Source organism: Hippocampus bargibanti, linkage group LG19 (assembly GCF_051943395.1).
Source record: "Hippocampus bargibanti isolate YZ-2025 linkage group LG19, ASM5194339v1, whole genome shotgun sequence".
Classification (NCBI taxonomy): domain Eukaryota; kingdom Metazoa; phylum Chordata; class Actinopteri; order Syngnathiformes; family Syngnathidae; genus Hippocampus; species Hippocampus bargibanti.
The window spans coordinates 8580542-8601959 of NC_142752.1; the positions used below are offsets into that span (position 1 = coordinate 8580542).

General features: G+C 43.4%; 2 protein-coding genes across 13 annotated transcripts in view; one reads left to right on the top strand and one right to left on the bottom strand.

Annotated features, from left to right (window-relative positions):
- Positions 1-53: 53 nt before the first annotated feature.
- pak5 (p21 protein (Cdc42/Rac)-activated kinase 5) overlaps positions 54-21418 on the bottom strand; it is a 55195-nt gene continuing 33830 nt past the window's right edge. For all 6 annotated transcript variants that reach the window (XM_089021692.1, XM_089021688.1, XM_089021689.1 and 3 more), the window contains 9 exons: positions 18152-18970; positions 14941-15159; positions 14709-14835; positions 13700-13854; positions 13349-13482; positions 10753-10879; positions 10332-10457; positions 9357-9491; positions 54-2305 (listed from right to left, as the gene is read on the bottom strand). In XM_089021692.1, coding sequence (XP_088877818.1) covers positions 2150-2305; positions 9357-9491; positions 10332-10457; positions 10753-10879; positions 13349-13482; positions 13700-13854; positions 14709-14835; positions 14941-15159; positions 18152-18970 — 1998 coding nt within the window. In that variant the 3' untranslated portion in view covers positions 54-2149. The remainder of the gene's footprint in view (positions 2306-9356; positions 9492-10331; positions 10458-10752; positions 10880-13348; positions 13483-13699; positions 13855-14708; positions 14836-14940; positions 15160-18151; positions 18971-21418) is intronic.
- LOC148883895 (uncharacterized) lies at positions 2708-8436 on the top strand. 7 transcript variants are annotated; one of them, XM_089021700.1, is made up of 13 exons: positions 2708-2841; positions 2910-3100; positions 3168-3270; positions 3372-3403; positions 5172-5233; positions 5306-5402; positions 5481-5562; positions 5660-5691; positions 7272-7412; positions 7490-7642; positions 7732-7822; positions 7931-7966; positions 8169-8436. In XM_089021700.1, exons 2-9 carry the CDS (start codon positions 3075-3077, stop codon positions 7294-7296), a joined length of 459 nt encoding a protein of 152 aa, XP_088877826.1. In that variant the 5' UTR covers positions 2708-2841; positions 2910-3074; the 3' UTR covers positions 7297-7412; positions 7490-7642; positions 7732-7822; positions 7931-7966; positions 8169-8436. The 7 variants fall into 7 exon arrangements, with proteins under 7 accessions (XP_088877826.1, XP_088877825.1, XP_088877824.1 ...); XM_089021699.1 differs by having other exon boundaries at positions 8191-8436; XM_089021698.1 differs by having other exon boundaries at positions 7931-7962; positions 8191-8436.

The following is a 21418-nucleotide window of genomic DNA, read 5'->3' on the forward strand; positions in this document are numbered from 1 at the left end:
TATTCGTCGTGGATTTATTTTTCATTTTATAACCTTGTCTACTTTTTTCTCTCTTTCCTTATTGATTTCTTCAGTAAGTGCTACAATCAGTGCATTTTGTGACATGAATGGACAAACCCATTTCATTGGCTGCCTACAATTGCCAAAGATGCACTCAAAGCATGTTGACTTCAGTGATAACCAACAAAAGGCTTTTGATGACATGTTTTGGACATATTATGTAAGTGTATATGTAATCAATGTTAAAATTTGTGAAAACATCGTTAATGGCTCGCACCGGTGGCATGCTTGTATCGGTTTAACTCATTCACTGCTCGACATGCAAAAATGTGTCCACTCCAGTGCCAAGGTTTTTGTCATTGTCACTTGAATTCCAGGACCCACAGAATATTGAGTTTTAGAATGACATAAAGATTCAATGCAGCATTAGAAACCTTAGACTCTCTTCTTTCATCAGAAAAAAAGTTAATTCCTAAATTATGAGTATGGAGTTATATGAGCTAGAAATGAGGGTGGCTGTCCAAAATGCAATGCAATACATAGGTATTGGTTTATATCACGCTTTAAAAACCTTTAACCTGGACAAATAGAATATGTTGCCCCCTTGTGGGAGGTAAAAACATTGCCAGAGGTCTGACCAGCGCTTTATCGGCACCCAAGCATGAAAAACCCAGAACAAATTCAGGAATGGCGCTCTCCGTCATATTTTCATTTCCCGAATAAAATCGTAAATTGCAGTGAATGAGTTAATCAATCTGGAAAATAATGTGTACTTTCGTAAATTAAAATCATTGTGTTGATATATCAACAGCATGATGTTTAATATACATCAAGTGGTTACAGCAATCATTCCTTTTGATCCGAATTTTTGTATAGCATCAAGGGGTACGAAGTGGTGTTGGGTAAATTAAGAGATGATTTTGCTGAACAGCAATGTCTTTTTTTATTTTTTTTATTCACACCCTTCATGTGAAATCAGTGGTCTTTAAAACTATTTGGTCCAGTATTCGTGTTTATTTTATGTGATGCACTGACAAGATCATACAAATGTATAATCCCATTCATAAATGTATATACTCAATCATGTAAATGTCCACATATGTCTTCACACAAAAACGCAAAGTGAAGTTTGAGTTGCATTGAAGTGTATTTGAAGAAATCCCTTTCAACCACTGCATTTCTTTTTCATTAAATAATGTCAACAATTAAGAAATGACTGATTTTTTTTTTTAAAAAAAGGCCACACCAGACAAAAAAATGAAGCAATAAATAAATACTTTGAAAAGCTAGTAGAAAATGCCTTACATTACCCTTTTTTGCCCAAAGTTTTAAAGTTCTGTCTACAAAGATGGATAATAGTAATATCATATATTTAGTTGATTTCTTTTTACAGTAACAGTTGGGTTAAAGTGGAATATTTGTGTATGTCTGTGTTGTGCCATGTGTGTGTAGCTGTTGTGAACGTGCTATATAAATTGGGTTGTATACAATATATATATATATATATATAGAGAGAGAGAGAGAGAGAGAGAGAGAGAGAGAGAGAGAGAGAGAGAGAGAGAGAGAGAGAGAGAGAGAGAGAGAGAGAGAGAGAGAGAGAGAGAGAGAGAGAGAGAGAGAGAGAGAGAGAGAGAGAGAGAGAGAGAGAGAATTTTATTTTAATTACTTTCTTTTTTGATTGAAAGATGTAGATCTAGATCTGGTCGGACAGGTATAGATCTAAAGATCGAGATCAGTGGATACAGATAAAGTATCATCAGATTTATACTGTACGTATTTGTGTGCATGCACGTGTGTGTCTTTGTGTGTATTTACATTTGTTTAGGACATTTTTTTCATCACTTTTAAAGCTTAGGAACGTCTACTCAATACTGCTCCCATCACAATGGCTACCACACCATTAAATACTCAGTTATCAAAACTGTACACTCAATCTTTACAAGTTACTCTTAAAATACATGTGCAGGTACGGCGCGGGTGGTTATTCAACCACACAGGCCCTAAAACACCAGGAGTCCGTGTCTAAGTTTCTGTTGTCTGTTGGTGAGCTGATCTACGTCACGGTTACAAGGGGAGTCAGTTTTGACAAAGGGTGGGCAGTAACCACCAAACTGCGTGTGTGTGTTTTTGTGTGTGCGTGCGTCTTTTTTCAGCGGTGGCGGTAGTGTCTCATGAGGGGCACGATGCAGGAAGGCGGTCCCGACAGTTTAAGGAAAGGATGCTGGAGAAGCTCCTGTGCGGTGGAACGCTGGGAAGGTTCGCGTACCAGCATCAAGTCCAGGAAGGAACACAGCACCGACGACACCTGCCACAACACAATCACAAGTAGTACTCAGCTTATCCTGTTTCCTCTTTTTTTCTTTCGTAGCAAAAACACTTTACAGTACATGATCTTTTTTGGCGGGCTTAAGTATGAGTATTCATGGTCTTTTTTGGGCTGAAAATGCCTAGCTATACATGGAAAAATGAGCTCTATTGATCTTAGAATGGGTCAATGGCAGGCTGTGGGGGGGGGGGGGAAGCCACTCCACAACGAAGCTCATTTGGCTCAGGTGTTCTAAATGTAGCGTGGAATGGGATGGTGGGAGGAGAGCGCCCGCCCCCCTAATCAGATTGGCTATTTTGTCTTGTTGTGGGCTGAACAGAAAGGTCTTAGCTTCACCCCCCACCCCCCATTCTGGAAATCGTCAGTTGGAGCAGTTGTAAGGGCCGATGGTTGCTCTCCCTGATAAACTGCTCCGGTCAACACTATTCAATACAGATGGGGAGTCATTGTTGTCCCACAAGAGGGCTTCTTCGCTGAATGGACGGCAAGTCAAATGACAAGTCTGCTCCTGCCAGGTAACCAAACAATTTGCTAATTGAAGATACCTGTGGTGCAACTGCCATTTTGTGTGTGTGTTTTGCAGGAAGAAAAGGAGGTGCTCCACAAATGCAGAATTTAGTGGAACACAGATAAGTATAATTTATCTAGCCAACTTCTTGACGCGTGGATGCCTCACCACAACAAGGACAAACTTCACCAGTAAATTGATGAATTGACATGCAATTGTTTTTTTTTTCTCCAGTTGTGCATGATGGCGATGGGTCGAGGAGGCAGGTAAGCAAAATTGGTGAAGTGAGTACATGTGTTTATTCAGATAATGGACCAAATCTTTTTTTTTTAGGTCCCATTGTGCACCAGCGCCGTCCTTCATTTCTGTGGAGGTCCCCAGCATGGAGCTGTGGGCCAGAATCTCCAGACCAATTGATGCCACCAAGGGATTTGCTGTAAGTAAACATGTCCTCTGTTGACATTTTTATCATGCTAATTTCATTTTATTGAAGACTTGAACAATCTGTGATTGATTTGTCTTTTTCTCCTTCCACAGGCGAAGAGGAACTTGAAGCGGCCGCATCTTCCGTGAGTATGTTTCGAACTCGGGCAGCCCAGGTACAAGACTAGTGCTTGTACCACTACAACAAAGGGGAGGGAGTGTCGTTCCATGCGGCACTCATATTTGACATCCTCGGCAAAACACTTAGTATATATTTTAAAGTGTTATAAGTTCCTCGCTTCGCCCTGTCATTCGTGGCTTTTCAACATCTCAGATCCTGAACGATGTTCAGGACCACCCATTGATTCTGCCAGCCGGCCTTATTGGCCACGCCCTTCATTTTGGCACCGCCTCTGGGGTGGGACCCAGTATTTATTTCCTCACCGGGTGGGGATTTGAACCCACACTGCCTGCGCCAAACGCAGGAGAGTGTACCTCTACACTACCAGTGACTGTGTCTTGCTTTGCGTTTCGGTCATATTTGATACAAACAACTGATGTTGCCCAGGAAAAAGTAACTAAGTGTTTAATGTTCTGTTCAGACAACGTCATGTGTGGGAGTTGAACTCACTTTGCCTGCATCCAACATCAGTGAGTGGACCACCACACCACCAGTGACTACAAATGCTTTAGTTCTGTGGTCGTTTTTTATATCAACAACTCAGATCTCCAAGGAAAAGTAAATAAGGGTTTCAAGTCGAATTCTCACAATGTGAATGTGTACGGTTTGAACCCACTTTGCCAGCACCCAATGTCAGTGAGCGTACCACTAGACCAGCAGTGACTGTGAACAGTCTGGTTCCTTGGTCATATTTGATACAAACAGCTGAGGTCTCCCAGGAAAAAGTAACTAAGTGTTTCAAGTTTAAGTTCGACAATATTGGCGTGTGGGGTTTGAACCCACTTTGCCTGCTTCCAATGTCAACTAGCATACCACTACTTTATCAGGGACATTGGCGCACATAGGTCTATGATCATATTTGATACCAACAACTGAGGTTTCTCAGGAAAAAGTAACTAAGTGTTGAATGTTCAATTTAGTCATTTGAACGTGTGGGATTTGAACACACTTAGCCTGCATGCAAAATCAGCAAGTGGACCACTACACCAACAGTGACCGTGAATGGTTTGGTTCCGTGGTCGTTTTTGATACCAACAACTGAGGTATCCCTGGAAAAAGTAACTAAGTGTTTCAAGATAAATATTCACAATGTCATTGAGTGGTGTTTGATTTCACGGTGCCTGGACAAAGAACCTGCAAGTGTCCCACTACTATATTTTTGGGTGACAATGTACAGTAATTCATTTTTAGCGAATAATGCAAAAATAAATAATGACCATGTATTGTAAGACATTTTGCGCAGAACGAAACAACCATGTAAGTTTTTTTTAGCCCCAAAAAATGACCATGTATGTCTGGTAAAGCCACAACGGGAGACTGTTTCTGTGACGTAGAAATGGACTCAATTGATCTGTGAGGGGTCCGAAGGGCGTTGTGAGTCAAAGAAAGTCAAGCGACTGCACAACGACGCTCACTTGGATCAGGTGCTCCAAATGCAGTGCCAAATGATCACGCCCCTTAATCGGATTGGCTGCTGTTGCCTGGACAGATAGCTCCACCCACCACCCTTTAACCCGGATGTGTTACGTTGGTGCAATTGAAAGCAGGTGTCATGGGCGAATTGTCGCTCCCTCTGGTTCACTGCTCATCTCAATGCAGACATTGAGGGCTTCTTGGTAAAAAATGATAGTGAGTCGAAGGCTGTGACAAGTCTGCTCCTGCCAGGTAACCAAACAATTGGCTAATTGAAGATGCATGTGACGCAGCTGCCATTTTGTGGGTGTGTTTTACAGTGCTTCAATGGGTGAAATCAAGGAAAGGAGCTGCTCCACAAATGCAGAACTGTGGAACACAGGTGAGTCTAATTTGTCGTGCTGACTTCTCAACGTGGCCCAGATCTCAGATGCTTTTTATTTTATTTGAAAAGGTCTCATCACACAATGGTGCCCTCCCTCATACTGGATGGAGCTGTTGGCCAGATTCACCAGCCTAATTGGTAAGCCTGCAGTTCACTTCAACCAAGGGTAGGGAAGTCATTGCCTGTGATGAGTGGGCTCATTTGTGATGTTTTTTCTTCAATCTTTTTTTTTTTTTTCACTCAGGTGTTTTGCTTGCGGAATTGCATCATCTCTGCGATCATCAAGCGCAAGCTGTCACAGTCTTGAGGCCACTGTGCGAATCACTGTAAGTAACAATTTTCACCATTCCCAAATTTGTCGTCCAAATTTACATAACACTGACGACCAATCTTTGATTAAAGTTGACTTTTCTCCTTCCACAGGCGAAGAGGAACTTGAAGTGGCTGCATCTGCCGTGAGTATGTTTCGAACCCCGGTCGCCCAGGTACAAGTCTTGTGCTTGTACCACTCCACCAAGGGGGAGGGAGTGTCGTTCTGTGCGACACTCATATTTGACATCCTCGGCAAAACACTTAGTATATATTTTAAAGTGTTATAAGTTCCTCGCTTCGCCCTCTCATTCGTGGCTTTTCAACATCTCAGATCCTGAACGATGTTCAGGACCTCCGATTGCCTCTTCCAGCCAGCCTTGTTGGCTGTGCCTTCTTTCCGGAACAGCCTCTGGGGTTGGACCCAGCATTTATTCGCTCACCGGGTGGGGATTTGAACCCACACTGCCTGCACCCAACGCAGGAGAGTGTACCGCTACACTACCAGTGACTGTGACATGCCTGGCGTTTTGGTCATATTTGATACCAACAAGTGATGTTGAACGGGAAAAGTAATTAAGTGTTCACACTTTATTTTTTTCCATCTAAATGTCTGGGATTTGAACCCAGTTTGCCTGGACCTAATGTCAGTGAGTGCACCACTAGGCTAGCAGTGACTGTGAATGGCGGAGGTCCTTGGTCATATTCCATACCAACAATTGAGGTTTCCCAGGAAAAAGTAACTGTTTCAAGTATAACTTTCACAATGCCAAGGTGTGGGATTTGAACCAAGTTCGACTGCACCGAACAACAACAAGTACACCACTAGACCAGCAGTGACCGGAGACCGTGCAGGTACTCTGTTATATTCGATACGAATAACTGAGGTTTCCCAGGAAAATGTTAAAAAGTGTGTCAAGTTGAACTTTCACAATGTCAATGTGCGGGGTTTGAACCCCCATCCCTTGCATCCAAAGCAGCAAGTATACCACTACACTACCAGTGAGTGGAAACTGTGTCGCTCCTTGATCATATTTTGGAACAACAACTGATTTTGCCCAGAAAAAGTAACTGAAAATAAGTGTTTAAACTTTAATTGCGACCACCTCAATGTCCAGGGTTTGAACCCAGTTCACCTGCATCCAACAGCAGCAATCATACCACTACTCTGGCAGTGACAGTGAACAGGAAGGGTCTTTGGTCATATTTGATACCAACAACTGAGGTTTCTCAGGAAAAAAAAAAATGTTTCAAGTTTAATGTTCACAATGACAAAGGGCTTGAACCCACTTTCCCAGGAAAAAGTAACTGTTTCAAGATAAACATCCACGTCATTGAGTGGTGTTTGATTTCACGTTGCCTGGACAAAGAACCTGCAAGTGTGCTATTACTATATTTTTGGGTGACCATGTAAGTCATTTTTCACCATAAATAAATAAAGAATGACAATCGAAAGTCAATTTGTGCATAAAAAAATTACAGTGTATGTGGGGAGTCATTTTAAGCCTCTAAAAAAACAACCATGTATGTCTGGTAAAGCCACAATTGGAGACTGTGTTTCTGCAACGTAAAGATGGGCTCGATCGAATTGTGAGGGGTCCGAAGGCCAGTGTAAGTCAAAGAAAGTAAAACGACTGCACAACGAGGCTCACTTGGATCAGGTGTTCCAAATGCAGTGCCAAATGATCACGCCCCTTAATCGGATTGGCTGCTTTTGCCTTGACAGATACCTCCGCCCACCCAACCTTTAACCCGGAAGTGTTACGTTGGTGCAATTGAAAGCAGGTGTCATAGGCGAATTGTCGCTCCCTCCGGTTCACTGCTCATCTCAATGCAGACATTGAAGGCTTCTTGGTCAAAAATGATGGTGAGTCGAAGGCTGCGACAAGTCTGCTCCTGCCAGGTAACCAAACAATTGGCTAATTGAAGATGTATGTGGCGCAGCGGCCATTTTGTGGGTCTGTTTTGCAGGGCCTCGATAGGTGAGATGAAGAAAAGGAGCTGCTCCACAAATAGAGAATTGAAAAGGACTCATCGCACAACACTGGCGTCCCTTGTACTGCATGGAGCTGTTGGCTAGATGCACCAGCCAAATTGGTAAGCTTGTTGTTCACTTAAACCAGGGGTATGCAAGTGATTGCCCATGATGAGTGAGCTCATTTGTCACATTTTTCTTCTTTAATCAGATGTTTTGTATGCGGAACTGCAACGTGGCTGACTGTGCCATTGTCTTCAAGCGCAAGCTGTTGCCGTCTTGAGGCAACTGTGCGAATTGCTGTAAGTAAACATTTCCTCCGTTGCCAATTTCGTCATGCTAATTTCATTTTATTTTATGTAAGGCTAAAAAACAATCTGTGATTCATTTGTCTTTTCCTCCTTCCACAGGCGAAGCTGAACTTGAAGTGGTCGCATCTGCCGTGAGTATGTTTCGAACTCAGATCGCCCAGGTACAAGTCTTGTGCTTGTACCACTCCGCTAAGGGGGAGGGGGTGTTGATCTGTGCGACACTCATATTTGACATCCTCGGCAAAACACTTAGTATATATTTTAAAGTGTTATAAGTTCCTCGCTTCGCCCTTTCATTTGTGGCTTTTCAACATCTCGGATCCTGAACGACGTTCAGGACCTCCCTTTGCTTCTTGCAGCCAGCGTTGTTTGCTGTGCCTTCTTTGTGGAACCGCCTCTGGGGTTGGACCCATCATTTATTCCCTCACCGGGTGGGGATTTGAACCCACACTGCCTGCACCCAACGCAGGAGAGTGTACCTCTACACTACCAGTGACTGTGACATGCCTGGCGTTTTGGTCATATTTGATACCAACAAGTGATGTTGAACGGGAAAAGTAATTAAGTGTTCACAATTTATTTTTTTCCATCTAAATGTCTGGGATTTGAACAATGTCAGTGAGTGTACCACTAGGTTAGCAGTGACTGTGAATGGCGAAGGTCCTTGGTCATATTCCATACCAACAATTGAGGTTTCCCAGGAAAAAGTAACTTTCACAATGCCAAGGTGTGGGATTTGAAGCCAGTTTGCCTGGACCTAATGTCAGTGAGTGTACCACTAGGTTAGCAGTGACTGTGAATGGTGAAGGTCCTTGGTCATATTCCATACCAACAATTGAGGTTTCCCAGGAAAAAGTAACTTTCACAATGCCAAGGTGTGGGATTTGAAGCCAGTTTGCCTGGACCTAATGTCAGTGAGCGTACCACTAGGCTAGCAGTGACTGTGAATGGCAGAGGTCCTTAGTCATATTTGATACCAACAACTAAGATTTCCCGGGAAAAAAAAGTGTTCCAAGTTGAATTTTCACAATGACAATGTTACCTGCACCCAAAGTCAGTGAGTGCACAACGACACTACCAGAGACCGTGATTGAACCAGGTTCTTTTTGATAGCAACTGAGGTTTCCCAGGAAAAATTAAGTATGTGTTCGAAATTGAATTTTCACCATGCCCCTGAGTTCGGTTTGAAACCACAATTTCTGCGCCTAGCACAAGCAAGTGCACCACTACACTACAGGTGACCACTCCTCCATGAGTGACTGACTCACTTTGTATTTTGGTCTAAAAATTACCATGTGTCATCGGTTGTTTTTAGTGAGGGGAAAAAAATAAAGCTACCATAAGGTTTTTTTTAGGTCGAGAAAGACAACCCAAACATTGTACCCCAAAAAATACCATGTAGAGTAAGCATTTTCATTATTTTCACATGTGGGGTCAGATCCCACGCTGCCTGTAAATTAGCAACTGGGCGAGCTGTCCATTTACCACCTGAAAATCATTTCAGACATCACAAATTAACGCTCACCTTGTGCGACTCTTTCAGCCGCGGGGGCAGGTTATCACGTATCCTCCGCATGGCTTGCAAAGGGGGCTCGTTAAAGTATGGGGGCTCACCATCGACCATTTCAATCACCATGATGCCCAGCGACCACACGTCTACCTGCACTCACACGTCATGATAAATAAATATCATCAAATTACATATATGCAGTGGCGGACCGTCAAGGCCTGCAAAGCCTTTTCTGCTGGCCTAAAAAATATCTGAATTAGGGACTGATGTCAATTGTATTTTGTCAATGAATTCTAATTAAATAATTCCAAATTGTCTTTCGGCTTCCTTTCATTACTTTTCCCTTGTTGCGCTGCTTCCAGATGTGTTTTTGTATTTAAGCATCTAGCCAATAACATTTCAGCCATTATTTATGACCAAGGTCAGAAATGTACCTGGACGCCTTCTCAATCAGTTCCGGGCTCTGTTGCATTAAATATGTCGATCTAACTGTTGCTCTAACCAATCAGATTTCAAGTTGTCAACCCAAAAGGGGAACCAACGCCTTCTTGAAGCTGCTGGTCAACGTCAGAGTTTTCGCAAACTATGATTGGCTATTCACATGATTGGCCATACTGGCCAAACCTTGGCATACTGGCCATGGCTAGCACACTTTATCGGTAGTGAGCTGCACAAGCAGATATATTGTGTTGATTTAATAGCAGTTTTGTCAACCTAAAATAGCTGAAAGAGGAGAAGAAATGGATTTGGTTGGAGATTGACTGTTAAAGCCATTTTCAAGACTGACTTTTCAAGAAAAAAATTGACATCATTAAGAAAGGCAGGTCAGTTATTTCCTGGCTAATGGTACCCTCTAGTGGACGTATAGTAAATCACACAACACTTTTTTCAGCCTGGATTGCTTCAGACATAGCACTATTGAAGGCCTAGGGATGAACTCCACGGACCGCCACTGCATCTATGATATTGTAGAGTCTGTATGTGGGTCACCTCTGTCCCATAAGGTAGTCTGGAGATGACTTCCGGCGCCATCCAATACGGCGTGCCTACCAACGACTTCCTTTTGGGCACCTCTTTGGACACTTGGGCACAAAAGCCAAAGTCGGACAGCTTGATCTGCGCGCACACATCAAAAAAGTTACCCACTTGTTTGATATATTGGTCACGAATTGCTTTTTAGTCAAGGCGGAGGGTATGTTGTTTTACCGCCTATTTGATTAGCATTGTGGATGCTGCAATGTTTGCTTCAGCTTAAAATGTTTAGAAAATACTATTTTTCACATTTGAATTAGATCACAAACCTCAAAGCTCTTGTTTAGCAGCATTCAGAATTTTTTACCCATATTCCATTTCCAGCCTTCTGATTAGCGGATGAACGATTGACGTGTTTGATCAGAGTACATGCATTTACCCGTCCATCGCTGGTGAGCAAGATGGAATCACTTTTGATATCTCGGTGGATGACACCTTGCGTGTGAAGGTAGCACAGGGCACGCAGCACCGACAAGCACACCGTGGCAATCTGCTCCTCGTTCATCCTGTTATATGTGCAAATACGCATACATCATATGCAGAATCAGAAAACCTTTATTCGTCCCACAATGGGGAAATTTGCAGTCGTTTTGAGTACTATTTTAATTCATTCACTGCCAGACGTGCAAACATGTGTCCACTCCAGTGCCAGGGTTTTTGTCATTGGCACTTAAATTCCAGGACCCACAGAATATTGAGTTTTAGGACTACATAAACATTCAATACAGCGTTAGAAACCCGACTCTCTTCTTTCATCAGAAAATGGCAGTGAATGAGTTAAATGGTCATGAAATATCTTGAGAAGATGGAGGTTGTACTTTCAGATGTGATATGAAGAGCTGGAGGTCCCAGATGGAGGTTCAGGTGCAGTACGACGCCTCACACATACACGATACGTTTACAGCTTCAATGAACACACGCACACAACCACACACACACACACACACACACACACACACACACACACACACACACACACACACACACACACACACACACACACACACACACACACACACACACACACACACACACACACGGCCAGCTGGCGACTCTGTGTGCCTTCTGGTGTGGCACAATTCTGAAACTGCTATGTATTGGGATTTGGTGTGTGTGTGCATGTGTATTTTCTCCCTGTGAAGTCAAAGTGGCTCACGTTGTCAACAAAACAAATGTGTGTTCGGTTAATGAACAGTCAATGGAGATGTGTATACATATGCACAATGCAGACAAGGACCAGTGAAACAGAAAATTGTTTTCAACATAACAAAAAAACGCATGTTAATGATCTTGTAAGCTTGTTATGGGAAGGTCAACAATGCTGAAGACAAAACAGCAGCCACGCTTATGCTTTCAAAAATGCACGTTACATTAACAGCAAAGCGTCTGTGTAAGCTCTCAGTCGTACAGGAGTGGTCCATCGATGAGAAGGTTTCTTCAGCCGTCATCTGTACAAAAGTGAAGGTTTCGGACGTTTCGCCTCCTATCCAAGAGACTTCGTCAGCGAACTAAAGTCTGACTGGTCGTATCGGCCCCATTTATTGAAGCTGTGTCCGGCACCACTAGGTCTGGACATTAGGGATATATAAATGGGGCCGATACGACCAGTCAGACTTTAGTTCGCTGACGAAGTCTCTTGGATAGGAGGCGAAACGTCCGAAACCTTCACTTTTGTACAGATGACGGCTGAAGAAACCTTCTCATCGATTAACAGCAAAGACATGACAAAATAGCCTATTTGTTTTTTTTGTTTAAAATAACTTTGTTTCAATGCTAAAATGAGCCAACGTTAGCTCTGCTCAAATAATTAAACTTTTTTTAATTTTCCGAAGATAACTGTCAAGATGTTAAAGTAAGATGGTTCATTGTGTTATTTGAGGTGAATATTCCTTAGCTTATTCACTGCAATTCACAAATTTATTCGGGAATTGAAAATATAACGTAGCGTGCCATTCCCGAATTAGTCCAGGCTTTGGGGTTTTTTTCTTGCTTGGGTGCAGATAAAGCGCTGACCAGACCTCTGGCAATGTTTTTCCCTTCCACAACGGGGTAGCAGTTCCCTTTTTGTCCATGTTCACGTGTTTTTCCAGCTTCGGCTGTTGTTGAAGCGCTATATAAACCAATGTCTGTATTGCATTGTATTTTGGACAGCCACCCTCATTTCAAGCTCATATAACTCCAAACCCATATACTTTAGGAATTAACTTTTTTTTCTGATGAAAGAAGATTGTCTAAGGTTTGTAACACTGTATTGAACGTTTATGTAGTCATAAAACTCAATATTCTGTGGCTCCTGGAATTCGAGTGACAATGACAAAAATCCCGGCACTGAAGTGGACACATTTTAGCACATATCTGGCACTGAATGAGTGAATGATGTACAGCTAACTTTGATTTAAGTTGAAATATTTTTTTTCTTCCTTCATGAGGGGACATAACGTAAGTCGACAATCTTTTTATTAGCATGCGCCAAAAATCCAGACAAGTGATGGGAATTAAAGTACCAAACCAATCAGCGTGGAAACGCATTAACACAGGGAGGCAATTAGAGGAAAGTTGGTGAGTTTAAAGAAAAAAAAGTCCCAAATGTTGTGAAAGACTTCATTATAGACCATCTGCGTCATGTTCCTCCACTGCTCACGTGTCCTCTGTTTTAAAAGTGTACACCATTAAGACTCCCTCCACCCCCATCATTACATATTCCATCTGTGTCGCCATTTGGAGTTCCACTCCAGGCACATTTTACCATAAGTTAAATACACTAATGTTTTTACAGCTGCTCTTGTGTGTATTTAAAAAAAAATGTGATCACTTGTAAATAGAAAGGTGGTTAAAAAAATCAATACAACTAAACTAATAGGTTGCCAGGGGAGGTATAAATGATTAGCACTCAGCATCATGCCTGCTCAAAATCACCTGAGTGGTGTTTCAAAGCACATTTTTTGTTTTTGGCATGTGTGTGTTTAGTTCCTTACCTTGTGTGTGTGACGATATCAGTGAGCGCCCCTCCTTCCAGGAACTCCATGACCACCCACAGTTCATCTCCCACCAGGTAGCTATTGTACATATCCACTACGTTTTCATGGTGGTAGTCCCTCATGATAACTACCTACACACGCACACACAAAATGTAATATTAGCTCTTCATTGACATGACTCTTTGAATACATTCTGGAGATTTAGTCGTAATAGGATTACATGTGCGGATTAAGAGGATTACAATGAAACTAATTAGCTGCAGAATAAACAACCCTCGGATGTACGTATGGTGAGAACACACTCACTCACTCACACACTCATACACACTAATGTGGGGATATTGACACCTCGTTGAAAAGTAGCTCCCTTCTCTGCTGCTTCCTCAGGTCCATTTTCTTGACAGCCACCTGTTTTCCACTGTTTTTCTCATTGGCGATGCACACGATGCCTGTGGAGCCCTCACCGATTTTGATGAAGCTATCCAGGTACTCACGGGGATCACCTTGATGAGAGAGTCCACAAACCAAATTATGTTTAGAAAAGAAATAAATCATCCTTTATGTTGTGTGAAGGGAAAAAAACGACAGCAAAAAAAACTGTTAATTTTGATAGATTTTAACTCATTCACTGCATGATGTGCTTAAATGTGTCCACTCCGGTGCCAGGGTTTTTGTCATTTTTCACTCAAATTGATGGACCCACAGAATATTGAGTTTTAGGACTACATAAACATTCAATACATTGTTAGAAACCTTAAATGGTTCCGGAGTTATCTGAGCTTGAAATGTGAAGGCTGTGCAAAATACAATACAATAAAATACATATTGATTTATATAGCGCTTTAACAACAGCTAAAGCTGTAAAAAAGCACTAACATGGACAAAAGGAAAATACTGTCCCCTCGTGGAACTGAAAAAACATTGCTAGAGGTCTGACCAGCGCTTTATCCGCACCCCGTGCAAGAAAAACCAAAACCCAAAAAAATTCTGTAATGGTGCTCCACGCCACACTTTTCAATTCCCAATAAATTCGTGAATGGCAGCGAATGAGTTAAAAGAGACATTTGGGGAAAAAAATGTTCTTAATACCCCACCAAAAAAAAAACACAAATACCAATGCTTTATCAGCACAAGAAAAAATATAACCCAAATAAATTCGCGAATGGTGCTCCACGCCACACTTTTCAATTCCCGAATAAATTCATGCATGACAGCGAATGGATTCAAAGTGACAGTTGAAAAAAAAAAAATATCCTATACAGGAAATAAAGCAGTCACAAAGATAGTAGAAAGCACCAGGGAGTAAAACCAAGGTCAAGTCTGAATCATGCTGAGTCAAATACCAAAAATTAGTTACCTGGATTGACTACGAGCTGTAGTGCAGCTCGGAACTGCTCGTGCGACACCCTGGAAGGCTGAGTGTCAGAGTTGGAGTCCCACGAGGGAGGAGGGTACGCCCCCGGGGGGATGTAGGGGGACGATGGCTGAGATTACGCCCCGTGTAGCGGAAAAAAAAATATTAGGAAATAGTAAGAAGTGAATCCAAGCACGTGTTTGGTTGTGGTGTTTAGTGTCTCTTGCTGGCCTACCTGTGGGGTGTACGGCGGGCTAGGCTGGGAAGGCGGATGGTGGTAGGGGGACGGCTTGTAATGGTGAAAGACAGGCGGATAGGGGAGGTGTATAGGCGGGTAACCGGGGGGCTTGCCGTGGTTCTGAGGTAGCTTGAGGGGACCGCGGGGATAGGTGTCGCCTGCCGTTGCATGGGGACTGCCGTCCCGCGACGGACGCTCGTAGTCACCCTGCGGCAACTTCAGTCATGCACGCGAGAAATTACAAAACACAACGAATTACACTCACTGAAGCGTGATTGTCAGAAGTGAAGCAATGAATACGGTTTGTGAAGATCAGTCATGGAGATCATGATGAGATGGATTGGATTGGATTAGTTTGTGGAAAAATGTACATTTCACAGCAGCAAAGTGATGAAGGTAAGAGGAAAGGAAAAGAAGAAGTACAAAAACAAATACAGGAGCTGCTGTAAAGGCAGCTACCCTCGCGGCGCCATCTTGAAGTCAAAAGAACAATAAAAAAACAAAATAATATGACAACACAAAGACAATCATTCAATCTTAAGCACTCATTGTTGCATGGAGCAGTTCTAAATGAAAAAGGAACGGATCAAAGTGTCCTTTTCACCACTGGATCAGAGACGTCATGGTGGAACGTGTACGTCTGCTAAAAGCTAAATGTTGAAAGCAAACAAAAAGCGCTTTTTATTGACTTTAAGATGACGTCGCGAGAGTGGCTGCCTTTACAGCAGCTCCTGTATTTTTTTCTACTTCTTTCTTTCCTTTCCTCTTCCATTCATAACTTTGCTGCTGTGCAATGTAAATTTCTCCACGGCGAGGCTAATAAAGGTTTATCCAACCTAATCCAATGCAAATACAAAGCATCCATTGCCTCACATTTCCATCCCCGTGTAAATCCGCTTCCATTCCAAGCAGCGACAGTTCCACATACGCATTGGCGCTCTGCGATCTACGTGCCATTTGGAATGAGTTTGACACCATCGCTCATTCAACAAGCATGGGGCTCCATTTAGAGGGAAACAACACGTGTGTCAATAAGGAACTAAACTCTCTGATGGCATGTGGGCGCAGGCACATGGAAAAGATAGGAAGAGGAGGAGAATCACTCCTGACGTGTTAAGATGGTGTATAATTACACGGTGTGAACTTTTATAATCAATCACTCTGTGCATCGTGAGGAAAGAGTGCTACATGCCAACCCCCAATCCAAACCCCCTTTCCCACTGTATCGTTGTCTGGCTGGCTGTCAGCCAAAGGGGGTCTCCTGATCCATGTTGGTTAAATGCACATTAATCTGAGTTTGGCAGGGTAATCAACAACCTAACTCAAGTGTGAAATTGAATTCGGCGGCGGAACACGGTCAAGCCCGCTTTTATGCTAAGGCTGCAAAAGAGAGAGAAAAGAGGGGGGTGTGGGGGGAGGGGAGTGCCGCAACATCAATTTGTCACCGAGAGCTGCTGCAGAGAAAAGGGGAGAAAAGAGAGAGGCAGTGTGTGTGTTTCTTATTGTGCGAGAGAGGGTATAAATAAAGCTAGTGCGGGACTATGTTGGTTACATCCAAGAAAATAAGCACTGGGGGGTGCAAGAAGAATGGTGTGTAGTGTGGTGTAGGGATGAGCATGGTGCACCCGGAGGGAAATGCCCGCCATCCTTTGATTGCGCATGATGAAGATATTTGCTGCATTCATTTGGGAGGGGGGGGTCCTCCCTAAAATGCGTCATTATAATCTAAATTCATTTCTCACATTTTAAAAAAAATCATAAAATAAAATAATAATCAATGTTGTCCTATTTTATATCCAAAGTGTTCCTCCTCATGAGTATCGCAGAAGTACACCCTGAACACTAGTTTGCCTCCCCTCCGCCCCAGCTGAGAATATGATCCCCACCACGCCGACTGCAATCCAACACTGCATAGGCTTGCAATCTGCATTTCTTTTTCTATTTGCTGAAGCGTGGAGGTTAAACGCTTTTTCATCAAGCCGCCCCGGGATCCACATCAGCAAACCTACTGGACTCGTCACTGCCTGGAGGGGGGAGAAGTGGGTGTGGGGGGGGGGGGGGTACGGTAGTAGTGCCGCAGATGCCATCACGCTGCGCGGTTGCCTTAATAGAGCTTGGAAAGTGAGCAGAAAGACCGAACCTTCTTCTCTCCAATGCAGGTTGACTGCTAGTTAAAACTGCATTTTTCTTACTCATGAAATTAACTACAAAATAAAATAAAGGGATGTGAATATTTTTGAAAATCCTCTTATTTTGAATTTCATACATGATATATGATTATGATATGACTGTATGGCCATACCGATGAAAGAAGTTTGGGAATTGCATCATAGTTGGCCTAACTCTGTGACTTTACACGAAATGCTTTTCCTTCCTTTTCAGAGCATCAGCCTCATTGCACTCTTCTTACATAACAGTCCCATTAAAATGGAACATATATTATTTAAATGTCGTCTTGCTCTGGGAGATCTTTTTATTCTTTTTGTCAGATACTTCCCTCATCCCACTTCTTTTGTTCCACTTTGACTTCACTTTCTGTCCGCTCTCCTTATGTATAGTATGTCACGACCCTGCCCTCAACGATTTAAGCGCTAATTGATCCGACTGCGGAGAAGGTCTGAAAAGATGTATGTTAATGTCGGCACGAAACCCAGACAAATTAGTCTTGAAATAAAGAGAGTATCCTGAGAAACCAAGTAAGGAGCTGTTTTTCAGCATTTTTGGCCATGACATTCATCTGGTGAGCGGTTGCGCCTATTCGGCAACATGAATATGCCAGCACTGTTTTTGATTTGGGAGGAATGTCAGTGCTTGGAATTGAAGCGGATTTACATGGTACATGAGATGTGAGACAATCTCTTTTCGTCAATGGATGCTACAGCTTCATGTTCGCTTTCAACATTTAGGTTGTAGTAGACGTGCACATTACACCATGACGTCCATGATCCACTGGTGAAAAGGACGCTTTGATCCTCTCCTCTTTCATATCTAGAATTGCTTCATAAGAAAGTGTTTAGGATTGAATGACTGTCTGTGTCTTTTGTGTTGCGTCACATTATTTGTTTTTTGTTGTTGTTCAAGATGACTGCAAGATGGATATTATTTTTCTACTTCTTACGTTCATCATTTTGCTGCTATGAAATATAAATTTCTCCACTGTGAGACGAATAAAGGCTAATCTAATCCAATCCAAACACACAGTGTTTACCTTGTTGATGGTCTGTGAGGCAGCGAGGCTTTCTGACAGGCGTGGGTAGGTGTATGAGTTGTATGGGTGGGCTTGGGCAGGATTCTTAAAGGGACCACCCGCCACATAGGGGACATTGGGTTCCTGGAGCCCGGACCCCGATCGAGACCTCTGCCTGATGGCCGGCATGGGGCTGGTCTGCATCACGTATGAACTCTTGGGCCTCTTGTCGTAGTCGCCACCGTAGCTCCACTCGCTGTCCGGGTAATTGATCTGTTCGCTATGAAGGGAGGCGCGGGAAGGGGTTCCCACCGACGTGTCCCGGTAGTCCTGGCTGGACGAGCCGCCCACCGACGCCCGGTAGTAACCGCTGGACCCCACGGTGGACGCCACCTCGTCGGTGGAGCGCCCCTTGCTCTCCAAGTAGGTATGGTAGTCGGGCGGGAGCTTGCCATAGTCCGACTTTTGGGGCATGGCGTCTGGATAGAAGGGGCTGCGGATGTGGTGCGAGTGGCCGTTGTGCTTGGTGAAGCGATAATGGCGGCCCACGGCCCAGTCGCCATCAGCAGAGAAGCCCGGTTTGTCCAGAGAGTAATCCCGGCTCCCGGAGGTGTCCAGATCGCAAGAGTAGCGCGAGTAATAATGGCCGCCAAAGCCGTTTTCCTCTGGGCCGCCGGCATGGGCACCCGCTGAAATCCTGGAGCCAACGCCCGCTTGGTGAGCACCTGGTGGACTCTCCTTACGTAATGAATTGGAACGCGTCACTGAGATGTTGTCAAACTCTTCCAGCAGGCCGTTGATGGATGCATCTTTTGGGGGGCGGTTTCCCCTGACGATTGTCTAAAAAGAATTGAGGTAAGGGAAAAGAAATCAGTAACAACAAGAACCAAGAATGAAATGGCTGGTTAATAAAGATGAGGGTGCATTCCGCTTCAGTTCCAGTCTGAGAACTGAATGAATTGAAATTCCCTAAGGGGGGAGGGCACAATTTCAATTCTTTGACTTTAGAACAAGTATGAAGTCAATCATCACTTGCAGTGAAGAAACGAGCAATTCTCTCGCTAAATTTACGCTACATGCTGCAAGTCACACTTATTCACTGCTGAATTTGTTCAGTGGTAAAATTCAAATCTGAATACAACAAAAATATATAAATATATATCCAAAGATTGAAATCAGTATCCACAGACATACAGTACACAAACAAAATCCTCAGTTTCAGATGCTAACAGGAAGCAAGCGGTGGATCTGAGCTGCTGCCTTCCCTGCCCCATTTCCCTCACAACAGATTAGCATCATTTTCAGTGGGTGTACCAGGGGGAGGCGTTGTAGTAGTCGTGACATACTGCACGTGCGCACACACACAAAGAAAGAGTGATTAGGGGTGCACACATACATGTGCCTAGGCGCAGAGGCGGCTTAAAACATCAGGGGTGCTTCTCATCCCCTCCTACATCACGCTAAGCTCTTCACGCGCCGTGGTCGCTGTGACTCACGAAAAGCCGGTGCTGCACTAGTAGTGCATCAAGACATTAAAGATGTAGTTTGGCGTGTAGGTAAAAGTATGTGGTGAATCCAGAGGCAGAATTTCGCTTGTCTTGGAGCAACTTCTAATCCAAATGTTGACTTTTGACCTGTTCATGCTCATTTGCTGCCTTACATGTCAGGGCTAACGTGTGAAAGCTCAGCATCGTGCATGTATTAGAAACCAGGCCGATTCTTTAATACGGTATTTTAAATTGGTGGCAATCACAATGACGCGTGTGAAAGACGCGAAATTAGCTGTCAGCAAATGCATACATTTTGATTTCCCTTGAGGAAGAAAAACTACCTTTTCAAGTAGGAGGGTGGGTTTGAATTTAGGAACTTTTGCAGCCGACAATACAGGGGCGGCCATATTGTATGTTTTTTTTTTAGGTTTCCTGCTCAATTTGAGCAATTTCATTTTGTGGAGTCTTCCTTATTGCGATTTGGCATTGGGGGCTTGGAATGATTCATCTGAACAACAGAGATCAGCAATTTCTTGGTTTGGACGGACTGTCACGCGTCTCTGTCATGCTCTTGTCACATGTGCTGAGGCAGAAAGGCGGCAAAGCGGCGATCTGCTGACACAAGAATACATCTGTATCTGTTCAAACACCTGCACCAGCCTCCTCCTTTAATGCTCCGTACTCACGCCACTCATCCATCAGTGTTGACACGCACATCGGAACCTCCGGTTTCAATGCATGGATATAAACTATGCGTTAACACAACAGTCAAATCCTTGGGGATCGTACACAGGTTCATAACTCTGCAGGATTCAACATCTGATCACAAAGGAGATTGTATATTACCTCCGATAAATGTGTTAGTGTGACCGCGGATGTCTTGGGTTGCAAAGAATCATGACTCTGCAATGTGAAACTCGCACTTGCTGTCAGGTACGGTGTGTGTGTCTGTGTGTGTGTGTGTGTGTGTGTGTGTGTGTGTGTGTGTGTGTGTGTGTGTGTGTGTGTGTGTGTGTGTGTGTGTGTGTGTGTGTGTGTGTGTGTGTACCTTGATACCTCGGCTTACGAAGGCTTTAGCTAATGAATTTTTCGCTTTACGAACATTAAATTTGCGAGAATATAGTCTTGGCATACAAACTATTTTTCGGGAAACACGTGGAGCGCCACAATGAGTGATGTGACGAGCCAGTTCTTGGAGATCCTAACAAAGAGCTGGAAATAGCAGCCGACTTTTTTTTGTCCTCTATTCCCCGCCCCCAGTCTTTGGTGAAAGCCGCACGTGATTGGTCAAGATCCGTGGTAGAAGAGGTAGGGGACGAAGCAGGACAAACGCAGCAGTGAACGGGGGGAGGGCTTACAGAAACAGAAACACACACACGAAAGGGAGACGACGGAGCTTGAAACAAAAAAACAAACGTTAAATGGTGAGAAAATGGATAGAAAACACAGTGAAATTTGGACTCGTTTCAACTTTATTGATAGTTCAAAGGCAGAGTGTAGACGGCAAGGTTAAAATATCCCATCAATATGGCTCCACAAATAATCCGCACAAGCCATCTGTACAATTTGAAGAGAACATACAAGAAGGGAACCAGCTATTAACGAAGTTTCTAGTGTGTCTGCCTGCATCTGTTGCTATATCACAACTTCTAAGATGTACAACCCAGAGCTACTTGAAACACTTTATGCAAAAAGCTATCCATTCCATCAAGCCATCAACCACCATCACAAAGGTAAATAAAACGACTTCATAATACAGTAGTTTATTTCTTCAACTACAATACCATATCACATTTAT